This window comes from Pygocentrus nattereri, chromosome 20 (genome assembly GCF_015220715.1).
Source record: "Pygocentrus nattereri isolate fPygNat1 chromosome 20, fPygNat1.pri, whole genome shotgun sequence".
Taxonomy (NCBI): Eukaryota; Metazoa; Chordata; class Actinopteri; order Characiformes; family Serrasalmidae; genus Pygocentrus; species Pygocentrus nattereri.
Window position 1 is genome coordinate 33368107 of NC_051230.1, and position 18703 is coordinate 33386809.

General features: G+C 37.2%; 1 protein-coding gene across 2 annotated transcripts; it reads right to left on the reverse strand.

Moving 5' to 3' along the window:
• Positions 1-6378: 6378 nt before the first annotated feature.
• Positions 6379-18422, reverse strand: LOC108413521. Of its 2 annotated transcripts, none has more exons than XM_017686078.2 (6): positions 18291-18422; positions 16453-16512; positions 15131-15430; positions 14750-15034; positions 14261-14290; positions 6379-7086 (listed from the first exon to the last, which is right to left on the reverse strand). In XM_017686078.2, exons 2-6 carry the CDS (start codon positions 16508-16510, stop codon positions 6677-6679), a joined length of 1083 nt encoding a protein of 360 aa, XP_017541567.2. In that variant the 5' UTR covers positions 16511-16512; positions 18291-18422; the 3' UTR covers positions 6379-6676. The 2 variants fall into 2 exon arrangements, with proteins under 2 accessions (XP_017541567.2, XP_017541568.2); XM_017686079.2 differs by lacking the exon at positions 18291-18422 and adding an exon at positions 18073-18202.
• Positions 18423-18703: the final 281 nt, after the last annotated feature.

Consider the following 18703-nt stretch of genomic DNA (forward strand, 5'->3'; position numbering starts at 1 on the left):
ACTGTGGAAGAGCTGAAGCCATTTAAAATATCACAGAAATATGGATATTGGCTTATGGTAATTGTATGTAATGCATGTAGTAATCCACTTGGGACCGAGGCTTCCTGCCCATATCACCCACTTGTAGCCCACTGTAACGTTCTGAACAGGTGAGGAGGAAAGACGCCGGGGGGCAGGGGTGAAGGCAGAGAGCGGATATTTATTTCAAGCATGAATGTTTAATGTTTAAAGACATATTTATTCTCTTGCTTTTACCAGCTTATGATCAATGTGCTTTTAAGTCGGTGGGCATTTGAGCATTTAAAATGTGTGTATTACTTATTTGAGTATATGATTATAATGATCTTAATTTTCTTGCATTTTATTTGTAAGTATTTTGTAAAGCACTTTGTGAGTCACTCTGGAAAAGTGCTATATAAATAAAGTTTTACTTACTTACTTACTTGAATTAGCTTTATTACTATACTGCAGTGTTTTATCTCATAGATTATTATAGATGAATGACACTTGCATTATCCCAATTCTGTTCTTGAACATCTACCAGTCCAGTTTGGTAGCAGTGTTTACTTAAATAAACACACACACACACATTTTCTAAGACGCTTCTCCCTCAGGGTCGCAGGGAGGTTGTGGAGCAGTCATCGGGTGGAACTTAAATAAACAGTATTTACCAATTACAAACACTGCTGTTACTTTTTTAGGAAAGATGAGGGACAAAATGACAGTTGTCCTTTTAATTGTAAGTTATTTCATTATTTGTATTGATACTTAATCATTTAAATAAAACTCAACAGCAAAATTTCTGATAAGTGTATAAATATGAAGAAACATGACAGATGAGATATTTAAAAAAAGATTTACTTCAGATTTCAAATGGGAAAAAACAGACAACACATTATATACATTTAAACAGTTGATATTGAAAAAGTTTATTTAAAAAAACAAACATTTTGAGAAAATGAGACCTCTAATATTTAAAAAACAGCTTTTGCTCAAAGATAAAATGTTTAACATTATTATTAAGGTACCAATATACCCGTATGAACAAGCTAAAGCCATCTGTTCTTGCTTTTCTTGCTGCTGTACTTCCTGCATGCTTACAGGCACATTATCCCTGCGTCACAGGTATTTCCGCAGCCTCTGATTCTTCACAAACAATCACCAGAATAGCAACCACCAGCAACGCCCCAAATACTGCTGCAAACTAAGTCACCATACTGGTTCAGCAATGTTCCTAAATGAGCAGACAAAACTTTACTGTCAACTCAAAAACAGTAACGTTCTTCAAGTGCACCAGTAACAGACTTTATTGTGTGCTTTCTGATACTTTATACAACAGTTAGTTCTGGCCACACAAGCTGATTGGTAGAGAAGCGTTCTATTTTGCCATAACATCATGTTTTTTTTTCACAAACACTGTATCACTCCACTGAGACACTGAGTTTTTTTCATATTCAGCACAATGTACAAAACCACTGAATAGCCAGTGATGTGATTTCAGTGAGGAGGCAATGTATCGATCCTTGATCAGTGGTTCTCGCTTCAGCTGAAGCCAATATGCCAGAGAAATGCCTCTCTGTTTCATGACTGAGACTGCACATCTTCAACACCTCTGCACTGGGAAATTCTATTTTTTATTTTTACAAAAGCCTTTCAACCCCTTATTTGACTTAACAAAGCAAAGTGAAATCCAGCCAGGCGTGCACTTGGGTAATAAACTATTTTACTTCCCGTTTGGACCATCAGTCTTTGATGTTAGTGCAATTTAGTTACGACCTTGACGATGAGGAACAAACTAGCAGATGTGTAAAAAATTACATTTGGTTAATAATTTCTTTATATTTCATAGACAAATTCTTCATATTTGCAAAAATGTAAGCTTTCTAATAAAAACAACATGGCTATTATAAGTGCTGCTCATAAAGGAAGTCACAAAAGCTCAGAGACTGCTGGCAGTTGATGTGATAAATATGGGTGTGTAACTTTGCATGGCTCAACTGCCAAGATGTACACTGCTGTGTTTGTGCATTGAACAATTATATGTAGATACGATCCTGTTTACAAAACACTTGGGGAACTATAAGATGTAAATAAAAACAAAATGCAATGATGTGCAAATCACTTAAACCCTATATTTAATTGAAAATAGTACAAATGGGTGGGCAGGGGCAACAAAAGCCTGTTTATGTGAGTTTATTGTTGGCTCTCTGGCTTGCTTTTACCATGTACTGATAGTTTAGACATTCTCTCAAAATGTGTTAATACACTTGAAGCTTATCTTTTTTTTTTATTTCCATTCTGCTTTCCTTCACTCCTGTCTAAGTTCACAAGGCTAAGCGATTAAATCTATAATGTCAGTACATGTAGAATTGAACACAGCAGCCAGCTAGTCAGTGCTAGTGCGTTGAGGAGGATTCTAGGAGAGAAGTTACTCAGGCAGCAGAAAACTGTATGAGGCATAGTGGTATGTGTGCAGTATGAAGACAGACTGCATCTGAGAGAAATTAATAGAATGGAGACGTCAAACAAGACCGGTCTCGGAGTGGACAAACACGCATCTGCTATCTCTAAATTGCAATGTGAGAAACCAAATGACCAAACTAGGTCTAAAAGTACAAACCGGATTCCAAAAAAGTTGGGACACTAAACAAATTGTGAATAAAAACTGAATGCAATGATGTGGAGACGGCAAATGTCAATATTTTATTCAGAATAAAACACAAATCACAGATCAAAAGTTTAAACTGAGAGAATGTATCAATTTAAGGGAAAAATATGTTGTTTTAAAATTTCATGGCGTCAACAAATCCCAAAAAAGTTGGGACAAGGCCATTTTCACCACTGTGTGGCATCCCCCCTTCTTCTTACAACACTCAACAGACGTCTGGGGACAGAGGAGACCAGTTTCTCAAGTTTAGAAATAGGAATGCTCTCCCATTCAAGTCTAATACAGGCCTCTAACTGTTCAGTCGTCTTGGGCCTTCTTTGTCGCGTCTTCCTCTTTATGATGCGCCAAATGTTCTCTATAGGTGAAAGATCTGGACTGCAGGCTGGCCATTTCAGTACCCGGATCCTTCTCCTACGTAGCCGTGATGTGATTGCTGCAGAATGTGGTCTGGCATTAACTTGTTGAAAAATGCAGGGTCTTCCCTGAAAGAGATGATGTCTAGATGGGAGCATATGTTGTTCTAGAATCTGAACATAGTTCTCTGCATTAATGGTGCCTTTCCAGACATGCAAGCTGCCCATGCCACAAGCACTCATGCAACCCCAAACCATCAGTGATGCAGGATTCTGAACGGAGCGTTGATAACAACTTGGGTTATCCTTGTCCTCTCTGGTCCGGATGACATGGCGTCCCAGTGTTCCAGAAAGAACTTCAAATCGTGACTCATCTGACCACAGAACAGTCTTCCATTTTGCCACACTCCATTTTAAATGACCCCTGGCCCAGTGCAAACGTCTGAGCTTGTGGAGCTTAGAAATGGCTTCCTCTTTGCACTGTAGAGTTTCAGCTGGCAATGGCGGATGGCACGGTGCATTGTGTTCACTGACGATGCTTTCTGGAAGTAATCCTGGGCCCATTCTGTTATTTCCTTGACAGTGGCATTCCTGTTTGAGGTGCAGTGACGTTTAAGGGCCTGGAGATCACGAGCATCCAGTAGAGTTTTACGGCCTTGACCCTTACGCACAGCGATTGTTCCAGATTCTCTGAATCTTTTGATGACGTTATGCACGGTTGATGATGATAACTTAAAAGTCTTTGCTATTTTACGCTGGGTAACACCATTCTGGTATTGCTGCGCAACAATGGTGGAATTGGTGATCCTCTTACCATCTTGACTTCTGAGAGACACTGACACTCTGAGAAGCTCTTTTTATACCCAATCATTTTGTCAATTGAGCTAATTAGTGTTAATTGGTCTTCCAGCTGTTCGTTATATGCTCAATTTCCTTTTTCCAGCCACTTATTGCTACTTGTCCCAACTTTTTTGTTGACACTGTGAAATTTTGATTCAACATATTTTTCCTTTAAAATGTTACATTTACTCAGATTAAACTTCTGATCTTTCATCTATGTTCTATTACGAATAAAATATTGACATTTGCCATCTCCACATCATTGCATTCAGTTTTTATTCACAATTTGTTTAGTGTCCCAACTTTTTTGGAATCTGTTTTGTATGTCCAAGCACATGTGTAGGGCCAGTAACAGACTGAGACAGACTGAAAGAGTCTTTTAAGTTTGATGGGAGTGAGATTTTTTTTGGGGGTGGGTGGGGGGGGGGGTGGGTCACCCATCGAGCCAACGGCCCATTGACCCTCCAAGTGTGTTCAACTTAAAAGAGAACAAGTTTGATTTGATCAAATTTCTCCTTCAGTTGTTCACCGACGTGTGTTAGTCAGAATCGAATCGGACAGCTCTTCGCGCCTGACACTCTGGCTGAAACTCCACCCTCTTTGACTAGATCTGCCAAACGACAGAGCGATCTATATTCTGATTGGCTCAACCAGAGTTCTTTATAATATGCAACCGATGGATTGGCTGAATAGGGTGTGGTAACTGGGTAACTTCTCTGAGCACAGAAGCGCTGTGACCAGTGGCTGTGACTTGTTTGTAGACAGGGCGAATTAATTTTTGATTGGATTTTTTTTTTTAGAAAAAAAAAAAATCTAGAGTGAGAAATAGCATGTGTGGCGTGTGAGCGTGTGAACTCGCTGAGGTGCGTGTGACTTGAGAACAATGACTTGAGAACAATGATTCTCCTGCTAAAGGCTTGGAAGGACAGGAGACACAGACACTAATCACCAAGAGCCAGAACCTTATCAGCACTAGGCAAAGGAAGATCATTTCATGAAGGAAATCCCTGTTGATTTTAGGAGGGTCTGCAACAATAGTACAAAGCACAGAACACAACTCCATTTTGCACGGCTGCCCTTAAAAACATGACCACTCTCCCAGAGTCAGCAAACGGCATTTTTAAAATGATCTCTAAAAACAGTTTTAGACTCACTCTCGACCAGTGCTTCTAGGTGTGCTAAAGACATGCATTCACTACAAGACAAGTCAACAAGGGGCTTGAATCACTGATTATTAACCAAGTTTCAGTCACAAAGTGAAAGTTCAGGTCAAGGGAGATGAAGAACCCCTTCAATATAAAGTGAATGAGTGTTGACAAATGCTATCTTAACTGGTACCGGATCTGAGACCATAAACATTGCCAGATAAGTGAATGTTAGGCGGTGTATATTCCAGATGACAGCACTGCTTCAACCCCAAACAGAGGGAATCTGCTCATCCACAGCAATAGTTCCAGACACACACAGATTGCTGTGGGATGTATGCATCGGTAAGTGGATCATGGGTGTCGGGCTACTCACATAGCAGCGTGCACAAAGTCTGAAGAGGCAAACGAGCTTTTGAGCCTTAGTCCCTCTCAAAGTTTCTTCCTCTTTCTCTTAGGGAGGTTTTCCTTGCAACTGTCACCACTGGCAACATTCATGGAAGTTTGGACCTGGATTTTTCTGTAAAGCTGCACTGTGACAACACCTGTTGTCATAAAAGCGCCATAAAAATAAAACCCAACACAAACAAACTGGAGAGCAACAGCAGACAGGTATGCCAGCATTCACTCACCTGGAAGATATTTAAAAATAATAATGCTGGAATTAATTAATTAACATTAATGCTGATCTCATGATTGAATCATCCTTCTTCATGAACCATCCATGTCCATTACAGTTTATGAACAACGTACATTTTGGTCTCTCAACATTCACTCATTGCTGTCCAAGCACCTATGAAATATCTGGAATTTCAGGTCACATGTTCAACAAGGCGTTAAATCCAATTTCCTGAGGAACATTTGTTGGCACGTTCTCTCATTCTTATTTACTGTCAATGTCTGTGGGAATTTCTGCCCATTCATCCAGAACAATGTTTGTGAGGTCAGACACCGATGTTGGACGAGAGGGTCTGGCTCACAATCTCTGCTCTAATTCATCCCAAAGGTGTTTGGGGTTGAGGTCAGGACTCTGTCAAGTTCTTCCACACCAAACTCACTCATCCATGACTTTATGGACCTTGCTTGTGCTCAGCCATGCTGGAACAGAGAAGACACCTGCGGCAGTGAGACTGAATGAAACACCTGAATTCAATGTGTCCTAAACTTTTGTCCGTATATCGTATGTCATAAAGGTAGTAATGTACCAGGCATGGTGGCATGTTTTTGTTCCTAGTAATGAAAGTTTATAGCTGTATTCATGCTGAGCTGCATCACCACATCAAAATGAAGTATTAGAGAATTACGACCTACAGAAACACCACCACTGACATCTAGCTTTGCTCCTATAGTGGAAAATAATCACACGGTAATATTATTTGACAAAATTTCAGTTCTATTAAGAAGCTATTTATTTGAGTATGAAGAGTATAAAAACAGCCCTGACAGAAGAGTAAGGATGGTTAACATGGCAAAAATAAAACAATACATGTGAGTATGAACAATATGAGCATGATGTAATGAATTTTTTTCCCCAAAGGGTCTTCAAGGCAGAGGATAACCCAGTACCAACATTAAAGCATAACCCCAAAGCATGGTGTGATCCATCAGTCTGCTGACCGTGTCATAAGCACCAGATGTCCAGTTTGAAGGGGGCCAGTCTTCATTGAGATCTAATTGAACACTCGAGTTTGAGAATCTGAATATTGTGAGCAGGACTCTGAAACTGGAACAGAGAGTGGCGGCTCCTCCGTGGCTGATGGGGGGTTCACAGGAGAATCTGTCTCCAGCAGAGGATCAGCTTCATCCTGCTGAATCTTTATCTGCTCTATAATCTCCTGGCCATCTTCTGTCTCCATCACAGCAATGTGCAGAACAGCTTCAGGCTCATGCTTCACCTGTTCTTCCTGTTGTTCTTGCTGCTGTACTTGCTGCATGCCTACTGGCGCGTGTTCCAGGCATTTCTTCAGCTTCTGATTCTTTACAAACAGCAATATGATCACCAGAATAGCAACCACCAGCAACGCCCCAAGTACTGCTGCCAGTGTCGCTGCAACAGAGCCAGTGTGGCCTGGCGGTGTTCCTAAAATCAGCAGACAAAATTTTACTCTGACTGCAAAAACAGCATTTATGTGCACCAGTAATAGACTTGATTATGTGGTCTCTGACACTGTTTGACTCACTGGTAGCTATTAACACGGACTAAATGAGAACAAAGTTCAGGTCTCAAAGTGACTACAGCTCTGTTGGAAATGGTCTACTATATACTGCTCACGTACTGACTGTGACCAAAAGCATTAAGTAGAATGACCCACATGAATTTCTCCAAAGAGACCCAGATGATGTGCCACACTGGGCAAATGTTCACGCACACAGGTGGAGCTGTCAACGCGCCACTTCAGGAGGACGTAACCTCAGTGGCAAACCGTTCATGTTCATTCAAGTAAAAACCCACCTCACTAATAATACGAGGTTCTGAGAAATGAGAATTGTTAACGCTAAGCTAACAGCTATTTTAACAGCTATTCTGATGAGACTGAAGTTACCTGCTCTTTCATGTTTCATTCTGGCACCAGAAGGTAACTCTTGTGGGATGCAAAATTTGTAGACATTACAGAATTTTATGTCTCAGAAATCTCAGAAGTCCTGAAGCTTCCCCTCTGTTTGACCTGCATATTTGAATAGCTCTGGATTCAGCAGTATACTGTATGTACTAATGCAGTGTGCAGTATATAGTAGTTATTGATGCAGTGTGCAGTATATAGTAGTATATAGTATATAGCAGTTATTGATGCAGTGTGCAGTATATAGTAGTATATAGTATATAGCAGTTATTGATGCAGTGTGCAGTATACAGTAGTATATAGTATATAGCAGTTATTGATGCAGTGTGCAGTATATAGTAGTATATAGTATATAGCAGTTATTGATGCAGTGTGCAGTATATAGTAGTATATAGTATATAGCAGTTATTGATGCAGTGTGCAGTATATAGTAGTATATAGTATATAGTAGTTATTGATGCAGTGTGCAGTATATAGTAGTATATAGTATATAGTAGTTATTGATGCAGTGTGCAGTATATAGTAGTATATAGTATATAGTAGTTATTGATGCAGTGTGCAGTATATAGTAGTATATAGTATATAGTAGTTATTGATGCAGTGTGCAGTATACAGTAGTATATAGTATATAGTAGTTATTGATGCAGTGTGCAGTATACAGTAGTATATAGTATATAGCAGTTATTGATGCAGTGTGCAGTATACAGTAGTATATAGTATATAGCAGTTATTGATGCAGTGTGCAGTATACAGTAGTATATAGTATATAGCAGTTATTGATGCAGTGTGCAGTATATAGTAGTATATAGTATATAGCAGTTATTGATGCAGTGTGCAGTATACAGTAGTATATAGTATATAGTAGTTATTGATGCAGTGTGCAGTATATAGTAGTATATAGTAGTTATTGATGCAGTGTGCAGTATATAGTAGTATATAGTAGTTATTGATGCAGTGTGCAGTATATAGTAGTATATAGTATATAGTAGTTATTGATGCAGTGTGCAGTATACAGTAGTATATAGTATATAGTAGTTATTGATACAGTGTGCAGTATATAGTAGTATATAGTATATAGTAGTTATTGATGCAGTGTGCAGTATATAGTAGTATATAGTAGTATATAGTAGTTATTGATGCAGTGTGCAGTATATAGTAGTATATAGGATATAGCAGTTATTGATGCAGTGTGCAGTATATAGTAGTATATAGTATATAGCAGTTATTGATGCAGTGTGCAGTATATAGTAGTATATAGTATATAGCAGTTATTGATGCAGTGTGCAGTATATAGTAGTATATAGTATATAGTAGTTATTGATGCAGTGTGCAGTATATAGTAGTATATAGTATATAGTAGTTATTGATGCAGTGTGCAGTATATAGTAGTATATAGTATATAGTAGTTATTGATGCAGTGTGCAGTATACAGTAGTATATAGTATATAGTAGTTATTGATACAGTGTGCAGTATACAGTAGTATATAGTATATAGCAGTTATTGATGCAGTGTGCAGTATATAGTAGTATATAGTATATAGCAGTTATTGATGCAGTGTGCAGTATACAGTAGTATATAGTATATAGCAGTTATTGATGCAGTGTGCAGTATACAGTAGTATATAGTATATAGTAGTTATTGATGCAGTGTGCAGTATACAGTAGTATATAGTATATAGTAGTTATTGATGCAGTGTGCAGTATATAGTAGTATAGAGTATATAGTAGTTATTGATGCAGTGTGCAGTATATAGTAGTATATAGTATATAGCAGTTATTGATGCAGTGTGCAGTATATAGTAGTATATAGTGTATAGCAGTTATTGATGCAGTGTGCAGTATATAGTAGTATATAGTGTATAGCAGTTATTGATGCAGTGTGCAGTATATAGTAGTATATAGTGTATAGTAGTTATTGATGCAGTGTGCAGTATATAGTAGTATATAGTGTATAGTAGTTATTGATGCAGTGTGCAGTATATAGTAGTATATAGTATATAGTAGTTATTGATGCAGTGTGCAGTATATAGTAGTATATAGTATATAGTAGTTATTGATGCAGTGTGCAGTATATAGTAGTATAGAGTATATAGCAGTTATTGATGCAGTGTGCAGTATACAGTAGTATATAGTATATAGCAGTTATTGATGCAGTGTGCAGTATACAGTAGTATATAGTATATAGCAGTTATTGATGCAGTGTGCAGTATATAGTAGTATATAGTATATAGTAGTTATTGATGCAGTGTGCAGTATACAGTAGTATATAGTATATAGTAGTTATTGATGCAGTGTGCAGTATATAGTAGTATATAGTATATAGTAGTTATTGATGCAGTGTGCAGTATATAGTAGTATATAGTATATAGCAGTTATTGATGCAGTATGCAGTGTGCAGTATATAGTAGTATATAGTATATAGTAGTTATTGATGCAGTGTGCAGTATATAGTAGTATATAGTATATAGCAGTTATTGATGCAGTGTCAGTATATAGTAGTATAGAGTATATAGTAGTTATTGATGCAGTGTGCAGTATACAGTAGTATATAGTATATAGTAGTTATTGATGCAGTGTGCAGTATATAGTAGTATATAGTATATAGCAGTTATTGATGCAGTGTGCAGTATATAGTAGTATATAGTATATAGTAGTTATTGATGCAGTGTGCAGTATATAGTAGTATATAGTATATAGCAGTTATTGATGCAGTGTGCAGTATATAGTAGTATATAGTATATAGTAGTTATTGATGCAGTGTGCAGTATACAGTAGTATATAGTATATAGCAGTTATTGATGCAGTGTGCAGTATACAGTAGTATATAGTATATAGCAGTTATTGATGCAGTGTGCAGTATATAGTAGTATAGAGTATATAGTAGTTATTGATGCAGTGTGCCATATACAGTAGTATATAGTATATAGTAGTTATTGATGCAGTGTGCAGTATACAGTAGTATATAGTATATAGCAGTTATTGATGCAGTGTGCAGTATATAGTAGTATATAGTATATAGCAGTTATTGATGCAGTGTGCAGTATATAGTAGTATATAGTATATAGCAGTTATTGATGCAGTGTGCAGTATATAGTAGTATATAGTATATAGCAGTTATTGATGCAGTGTGCAGTATATAGCAGTATATAGTATATAGCAGTTATTGATGCAGTGTGCAGTATATAGCAGTATATAGTATATAGCAGTTATTGATGCAGTGTGCAGTATATAGTAGTATAGAGTATATAGTAGTTATTGATGCAGTGTGCAGTATATAGTAGTATATAGTATATAGCAGTTATTGATGCAGTGTGCAGTATATAGTAGTATATAGTATATAGCAGTTATTGATGCAGTGTGCAGTATACAGTAGTATATAGTATATAGTAGTTATTGATGCAGTGTGCAGTATACAGTAGTATATAGTATATAGCAGTTATTGATGCAGTGTGCAGTATATAGTAGTATATAGTATAAAGCAGTTATTGATGCAGTGTGCAGTATATAGTAGTATAGAGTATATAGTAGTTATTGATGCAGTGTGCAGTATATAGTAGTATATAGTATATAGTAGTTATTGATGCAGTGTGCAGTATATAGCAGTATATAGTATATAGTAGTTATTGATGCAGTGTGCAGTATACAGTAGTATATAGTATATAGTAGTTATTGATGCAGTGTGCAGTATATAGTAGTATATAGTATATAGCAGTTATTGATGCAGTGTGCAGTATATAGTAGTATATAGTATATAGCAGTTATTGATGCAGTGTGCAGTATATAGTAGTATAGAGTATATAGCAGTTATTGATGCAGTGTGCAGTATATAGCAGTATATAGTATATAGTAGTTATTGATGCAGTGTGCAGTATATAGCAGTATATAGTATATAGTAGTTATTGATGCAGTGTGCAGTATATAGTAGTATATAGTATATAGTAGTTATTGATGCAGTGTGCAGTATATAGCAGTATATAGTATATAGTAGTTATTGATGCAGTGTGCAGTATATAGTAGTATATAGTATATAGTAGTTATTGATGCAGTGTGCAGTATATAGTAGTATATAGTAGTTATTGATGCAGTGTGCAGTATATAGTAGTATATAGTATATAGTAGTTATTGATGCAGTGTGCAGTATACAGTAGTATACAGTAGTATATAGTAGTATATAGTAGTTATTGATGCAGTGTGCAGTATACAGTAGTATATAGTAGTTATTGATGCAGTGTGCAGTATATAGTAGTATAGAGTATATAGCAGTTATTGATGCAGTGTGCAGTATATAGTAGTATATAGTATATAGTAGTTATTGATGCAGTGTGCAGTATATAGTAGTATATTATATATAGTAGTTATTGATGCAGTGTGCAGTATATAGTAGTATATAGTATATAGTAGTTATTGATGCAGTGTGCAGTATACAGTAGTATATAGTATATAGTAGTTATTGATGCAGTGTGCAGTATACAGTAGTATATAGTATATAGTAGTTATTGATGCAGTGTGCAGTATACAGTAGTATATAGTATATAGTAGTTATTGATGCAGTGTGCAGTATATAGTAGTATATAGTATATAGCAGTTATTGATGCAGTGTGCAGTATATAGTAGTATATAGTATATAGCAGTTATTGATGCAGTGTGCAGTATACAGTAGTATATAGTATATAGCAGTTATTGATGCAGTGTGCAGTATATAGTAGTATATAGTATATAGTAGTTATTGATGCAGTGTGCAGTATACAGTAGTATATAGTATATAGTAGTTATTGATGCAGTGTGCAGTATATAGTAGTATATAGTATATAGTAGTTATTGATGCAGTGTGCAGTATATAGTAGTATATAGTAGTATATAGTAGTTATTGATGCAGTGTGCAGTATATAGTAGTATAGAGTATATAGTAGTTATTGATGCAGTGTGCAGTATATAGTAGTATAGAGTATATAGTAGTTATTGATGCAGTGTGCAGTATATAGTAGTATATAGTATATAGCAGTTATTGATGCAGTGTGCAGTATATAGTAGTATATAGTATATAGCAGTTATTGATGCAGTGTGCAGTATATAGTAGTATATAGTATATAGCAGTTATTGATGCAGTGTGCAGTATATAGTAGTATATAGTATATAGTAGTTATTGATGCAGTGTGCAGTATATAGTAGTATATAGTATATAGTAGTTATTGATGCAGTGTGCAGTATATAGTAGTATATAGTATATAGTAGTTATTGATGCAGTGTGCAGTATACAGTAGTATATAGTATATAGTAGTTATTGATGCAGTGTGCAGTATACAGTAGTATATAATATATAGTAGTTATTGATGCAGTGTGCAGTATACAGTAGTATATAGTATATAGTAGTTATTGATGCAGTGTGCAGTATACAGTAGTATATAGTATATAGTAGTTATTGATGCAGTGTGCAGTATATAGTAGTATATAGTATATAGCAGTTATTGATGCAGTGTGCAGTATATAGTAGTATATAGTATATAGTAGTTATTGATGCAGTGTGCAGTATATAGTAGTATATAGTATATAGTAGTTATTGATGCAGTGTGCAGTATATAGTAGTATATAGTATATAGTAGTTATTGATACAGTATTTACTGTTGCAGTATGCAGTATACAGTATTTCAGACACAGCCTATGTTACATGCTTTAGTCCATGTTTACAGATAACATGGCCCTGTGTTATGTATGCGTCTGTGTCATACATGGCTAGAAACCACATAATCAAGTCTGTTAGTGATTACTGAACACCCCCAACACAGTTTGAGGAATGCAGGTAGCCCAGGTTAGTTCTAATTAGTGTTGTGGAAGTCTCCAAGGGTGATTGCACAATTGCAGTGCCATTTGTTTGTAAAGTAAAAGTAAGACATCTGAAACACAGCCAAAGTTCTGACAACTTACGTCTGAATCACACGTTTCAGATAAATAAAAATTAATACAAACTATCAGTACTATTTTTTGCCACTGTGTACTTTGAAATATAGCCTTTAAAATACTTCAAGAATCTATTTTTGCCTTATTGTATGAATCTATTTTTCATTTCATCTCTTGTAACATCTTTTTTCTTCAGTCATCCATTAGCTTTTATGAAAAATCAGGAATATTCCTGGTAAATGTTCAAAAGATAGTTCCATAATTTAGTTTCCTAAGAAACATGGCAAGTAAGTTATCTGTATTTTTTTTTTTCATTTTGAATGATATTGTGCCATTTACTGTCAAGGTTACTTTAAAGGTTCAACTCTGTTAACCAAATTATAGATTACAAACACAAATCAGTAGAATATCCTTTATCTCCTCATTAGCATGCATGCTAGTTAACATTTTGTGTATATGCTAATTCAGTGCTCAAAACTCAACTCTGTAACTGTCAGCTGTTACAAATTTGAGCCATTCATTTACAACTTTTTAAAAAATTCGCTATTTTTAATAGTTAAACACATTTTTCATTAGACTTTGTGTTATAAAATGATCAAACAGGCTAAATGGCACCTCAATTGTGGGATCACCCTTACTTGTTAGCTACATAAACACAAAACACGTCATAAAATGTAGTACTTTACCAAGCATGGGGGTATATTGGTTCTTACTAATGAAGGTTTATAGCTGCATTCATGCTAAGAGCTGCACCGCCCCATTAAACGGGAATTACAAGAGAATGTTGCAAAGGATTACCTTCTACATCGCTGACATCTCGCTTTGTTCCTAAAGTGGAAAACAATCAAATGGTAAAATTATCTGACAAAATTTCAGTTCTAACAAGAAGCTATTTATATGAATATGAAGAGCAAAAAAACAGCCCTGACAGAACCGTAAGAATGGGTGATATGGCAAAAATAACATGAAAGCTTTTTCACCCTACATGTGTAAAAATGAGCATGAAAAATACAATGTATTTAAATGTTTTGAGCACAATTGGCAAAATAAAATAATAAAATTAGATGATTTTCAGTCATAATGGACTGAAATCCAATCCCTGCAGATTATGGGTTTATTATATGGGTTTATGCAGTTCCTGTTTACAGGATCACTGATTTACTGACTATGCTCATTAAATTGTCAGTACTGCAATGCAACTCATCATAATAATGAGATATCATCATATTGCCCACCCCTAGTGGACAGGGGCTGGCATTATGAAAGTGAAATCAAATCAAGGCCTACCATTGACAGTGACCGTGTACATCCCAATGACCTCATCATTCTTGATGTCTCGTATGATGTAAATGCCGCCATCATCGTTCTTCACCTCTTTCAGCCGCAGATTGGAACTGACCGACACTCTCTGCTTGTACCCAGACTCACACCAAGCTTTATGTCCTTCAATCTTACAGAGGCTGAAGGTGGTTGGACCATCAGTCTTCTTAACGGTAACCTCAACATCATCTGGGATGGGCAAATCCAGAATGAGGGATTCTCCAACGTGAACACTGAGCGGGTAACTGAAGGCTTAGGAAGAAAAAAACAACAATAGGCTTTAAAAATACCTTAAAATGAAAGTCATGAGTAGTTCTGCTTGGACTATAAGCAAGTCAGAACACTTACGCTCAAGCCGCAGACTCACATCACAGATGCCTTCACCATCACACTTGCATGTGTACCACTTCCTCTTACTGAAATCAGCTTCAGTGATGGTCAGCGACAGATTTCCCTTCAGGTACTCATCATGGCTCATCTGAAATCCCTCCTCTGACTGGCACGACGTCTGGTCACACTGAGCCAGAATGTCATCCTTATGTGCCCATGTGACCAAACCTGTGCATGTCTGGTAGCAGGGTAGACTGGCGGCCTCATGAAGCTTCACCTTTGTAGATGTGAAACTGAGCACCGCCGCTGGAGAAAGCACTGGGGTCACAGAGAACAGGCTCTCAGTACAGCTGAGGTCATGTGTTATACTGAGATACATTTCCCGTTAAAACTTTAAATCAAATATTAATAGTGCATCATACAGCTGAGACATTTTGGAGAAAAATTCAGTGTTCACAATTTGTCACCACAAATATCGTCGATCATATGACTTCATAGGTTGCCGTAGTATATGGTGGATAACACCACTGCTCTCCACACAGCTGACGAGGGTTCAATTCCCCTCTCAGGCAGGTAGATGTGAGTAAGACTCCTTGTGCAAGACCTGTTTCTGTAACTTAATTAAACTCTAAGTCACCCTGTAATGGGGAGCGATGTAGCGGACGCATGTGCGGAGGTAAGCGACTTTTATTGAGGGCAAATCCAGGTTCATGGTCGAGACAGTCCAGGTTCAAAAAGCCAACACGGATAGATTGTGGTTCAGACATGACAAACAGCCAAATACAACAAACCAAGCAAACTACACAAACACGACGAGCAAACAACGACCAGCGAAGACAAAGGGCAAACACAGGGCTTAAATACACAGGAATAACGAGGGACAGGTGCAAACAATCAGGGGCGGAGTTACAAAACCAAAACAAACGCACATGGACAGGGCTGGGAGGGGCCAATCGTGACACACCCTGAATAAGAGCATCTACCAAGAAGTTTATAACCCATCAATTATCATAGTGCTACCTGCATACCTAAATCATTCCTAAATCATGGTTTCTGTCACTTTATGACACACAGATATCTAAAAGGATGGACTAAGCAAAGCTAAAACAGTAGTAGCAGCTTTGTTGAAGCCTGAATTTTGGCTGTACTTTTATTCATTTTTATAGATAACAGTTTCCACCAGCCTATTCCTTTAAGTCAAGAAAAGAAAACCTCTTATATTCAAGTTTTACCATCTAAGCTGTTTAGAATCCTTGACTTTGCTTCTACAAAGTGGCTCAAACAGAGTGAGACATGTTAAAGGCTCAGTGTGAAACTGTGGAGGCTTTGCTGAGACTTACCGAGAGTGATCAGCAGAACCTTTAACAAGGAGACCAAAGGAATCTTCAGGTTCTTCATGTCTGAGGACACAGATACGTTCATGAAGATGCAGTTCATGACTTAAGTCCATTGAAATACTAGAGATCTTTTGAGAGGCTCTGATCCTCCTATTCTATGTTTCCTCCTTTGCAAGAGACAAGATGTTTAGTTACATCTGACCTTTTATTCATTTGTAAAATTCAACATTTCTAAGGATTATGTTATGATGTAAGCCCAAGTCATAAATAAAGACATTCATCATTTGTACTGTACTTTTGTAGTGGTAGGTGTCTGTGCCAATCCCAACCCCTCACGACTGAAAGCGTTGAGTAATGTTCACCGTTCAGAGCTGTTATCATGTTTATAATGTATGGATCCAGACGTCAAAGCACTCTCTTTACAATTTTATGTCAACTCCCAGTTTGTCACGTTTGCTGTTCAGGAAAGCACAAACAGGTCCAGTCAGTTCAGCCGACTTACACTCAAAGCAAAAGGAATTTCATCTGAGGCCCAAGTCAGATAAAAGTCCCAAGCGTGTTAACTCTTTGCACGTGCTGGGTAGAATAATCCATATGCGAGCCTGTAAACCTCTCAGCTTTAATCTGTTACCACATTCATGCAGGTTGTGCTGCTCCTGTAAAGTACAGCAGTTCATCTGGTCCTTCTGGTTAGAAAAGGACAGTCAGGAAAGAGTCCACTGAAGGGAAATGCTGGAGGTATATCAGTGTGAGTGGTGTGAGGCCTAGCATGAATGGCCTAAGACAATGTATGAAATCAAAGGACCCGAATGATCCTGAGCTACTACGGCATCTAGTGCCGATCATATGCATGCATGGAAAGTGGAATCACTACGCATGTTACTGATAACTGTACATCTTGTTCAGATGACAAGTCTTTGTTCCAATCCTATTATCTAGTACTCAGAATATAAAGAGTTTGTCTTTGGAGCCTTGGGTTGCATTTTAGCATCTAGTAAAGAATGAAAAGCACTGAAAGGCCCACACTGAACCCCATGAGATGGGAGAAACCTCACCATACTGAACCCCTGGTTCCTATCACCACCACTGCGAAGACATCAGAACCATTTCACACCAAACCGCTCTGATTCACTCTGTTTACATCTCACTCACTCAATCTTTATTATTGTTGTCATTACAGTTTACAGTACTGATATATATATATGGGCCTATATTACTGCAATAGAAGCTTAGAGCATTGATAAATAGGCCTATAGCATTATAATCTACATCTATAGTATTGACATATATGCTTATAGCATTGATATATAAGCCTGTAGTACCTGACTCTGCTTACATCTCAAACACTGATATATTACTGACATAAATACATTTGAACATTTATCATTTACTGTTTGTCATGCCTTTTAATATGATAGCAGGCTATGTTCAGGCTAAATGTCTCACCACTGACTTTCTATTATTAGAAATCACGTGAATATACTGATATATGCAGAATGAGTTTGATAAAAACTTATTCCAATGGACATGTCTCATATATTCTCCTATACACTGACTCTGCGCATGCGCACAACCGGCTCTTTAAAAAAACTTATAAAAACGCCATTTATTATAAAACTGGACCTTTTAAATGAAGGGATCCGTGACTGGTGGTCGGTTGGGACCCTTAAAAATCACCAGGACCCCATAATCCGAGCTTTTATCGAAGCGTCAGGAAGTTAAGGAGCTTCCGAATTTCCGCCGTTTTCTTCTTCCTCAAAACAAACTTGTTGATTCCTTCATGTCTCCGAGCTAAACTACCCCACAGAGCCGGGCAGAGACTGGCCTGTTTCAGTGCTCACCTCGCTCTGTCCACTCCAGCTCTGCCGTTTATCTCCAGCCTCCGAGCGCAGGTGATCAGGACTTCTTCTCCATGAGAAGTTATTGTTTCTCATTCTTCTCCATGAGAAGTTGTTGTTTTCAGTACTTCTACACCGCGGCCAAAAGGGGGCACTGTCGGACAACTACCGTCTCACTCGGACTGAGGCCTTCATTGCCTGGTCGCTTACACTGTGATGATCAACCTCTCGAAAAATGACCAATAAAATGTAACTGAAATTTCCTCAGGACTTTAGATTGAATCGAGAATCAGCCTTTCATATTGTAAGCCTTGCCTTGTAACTGACATATAAACCTATAGTATTGATATAGAGACCTGTAGTAATACAAATGTAATACAAACCTAGGCCTGTATTATACATTATATTATATTATA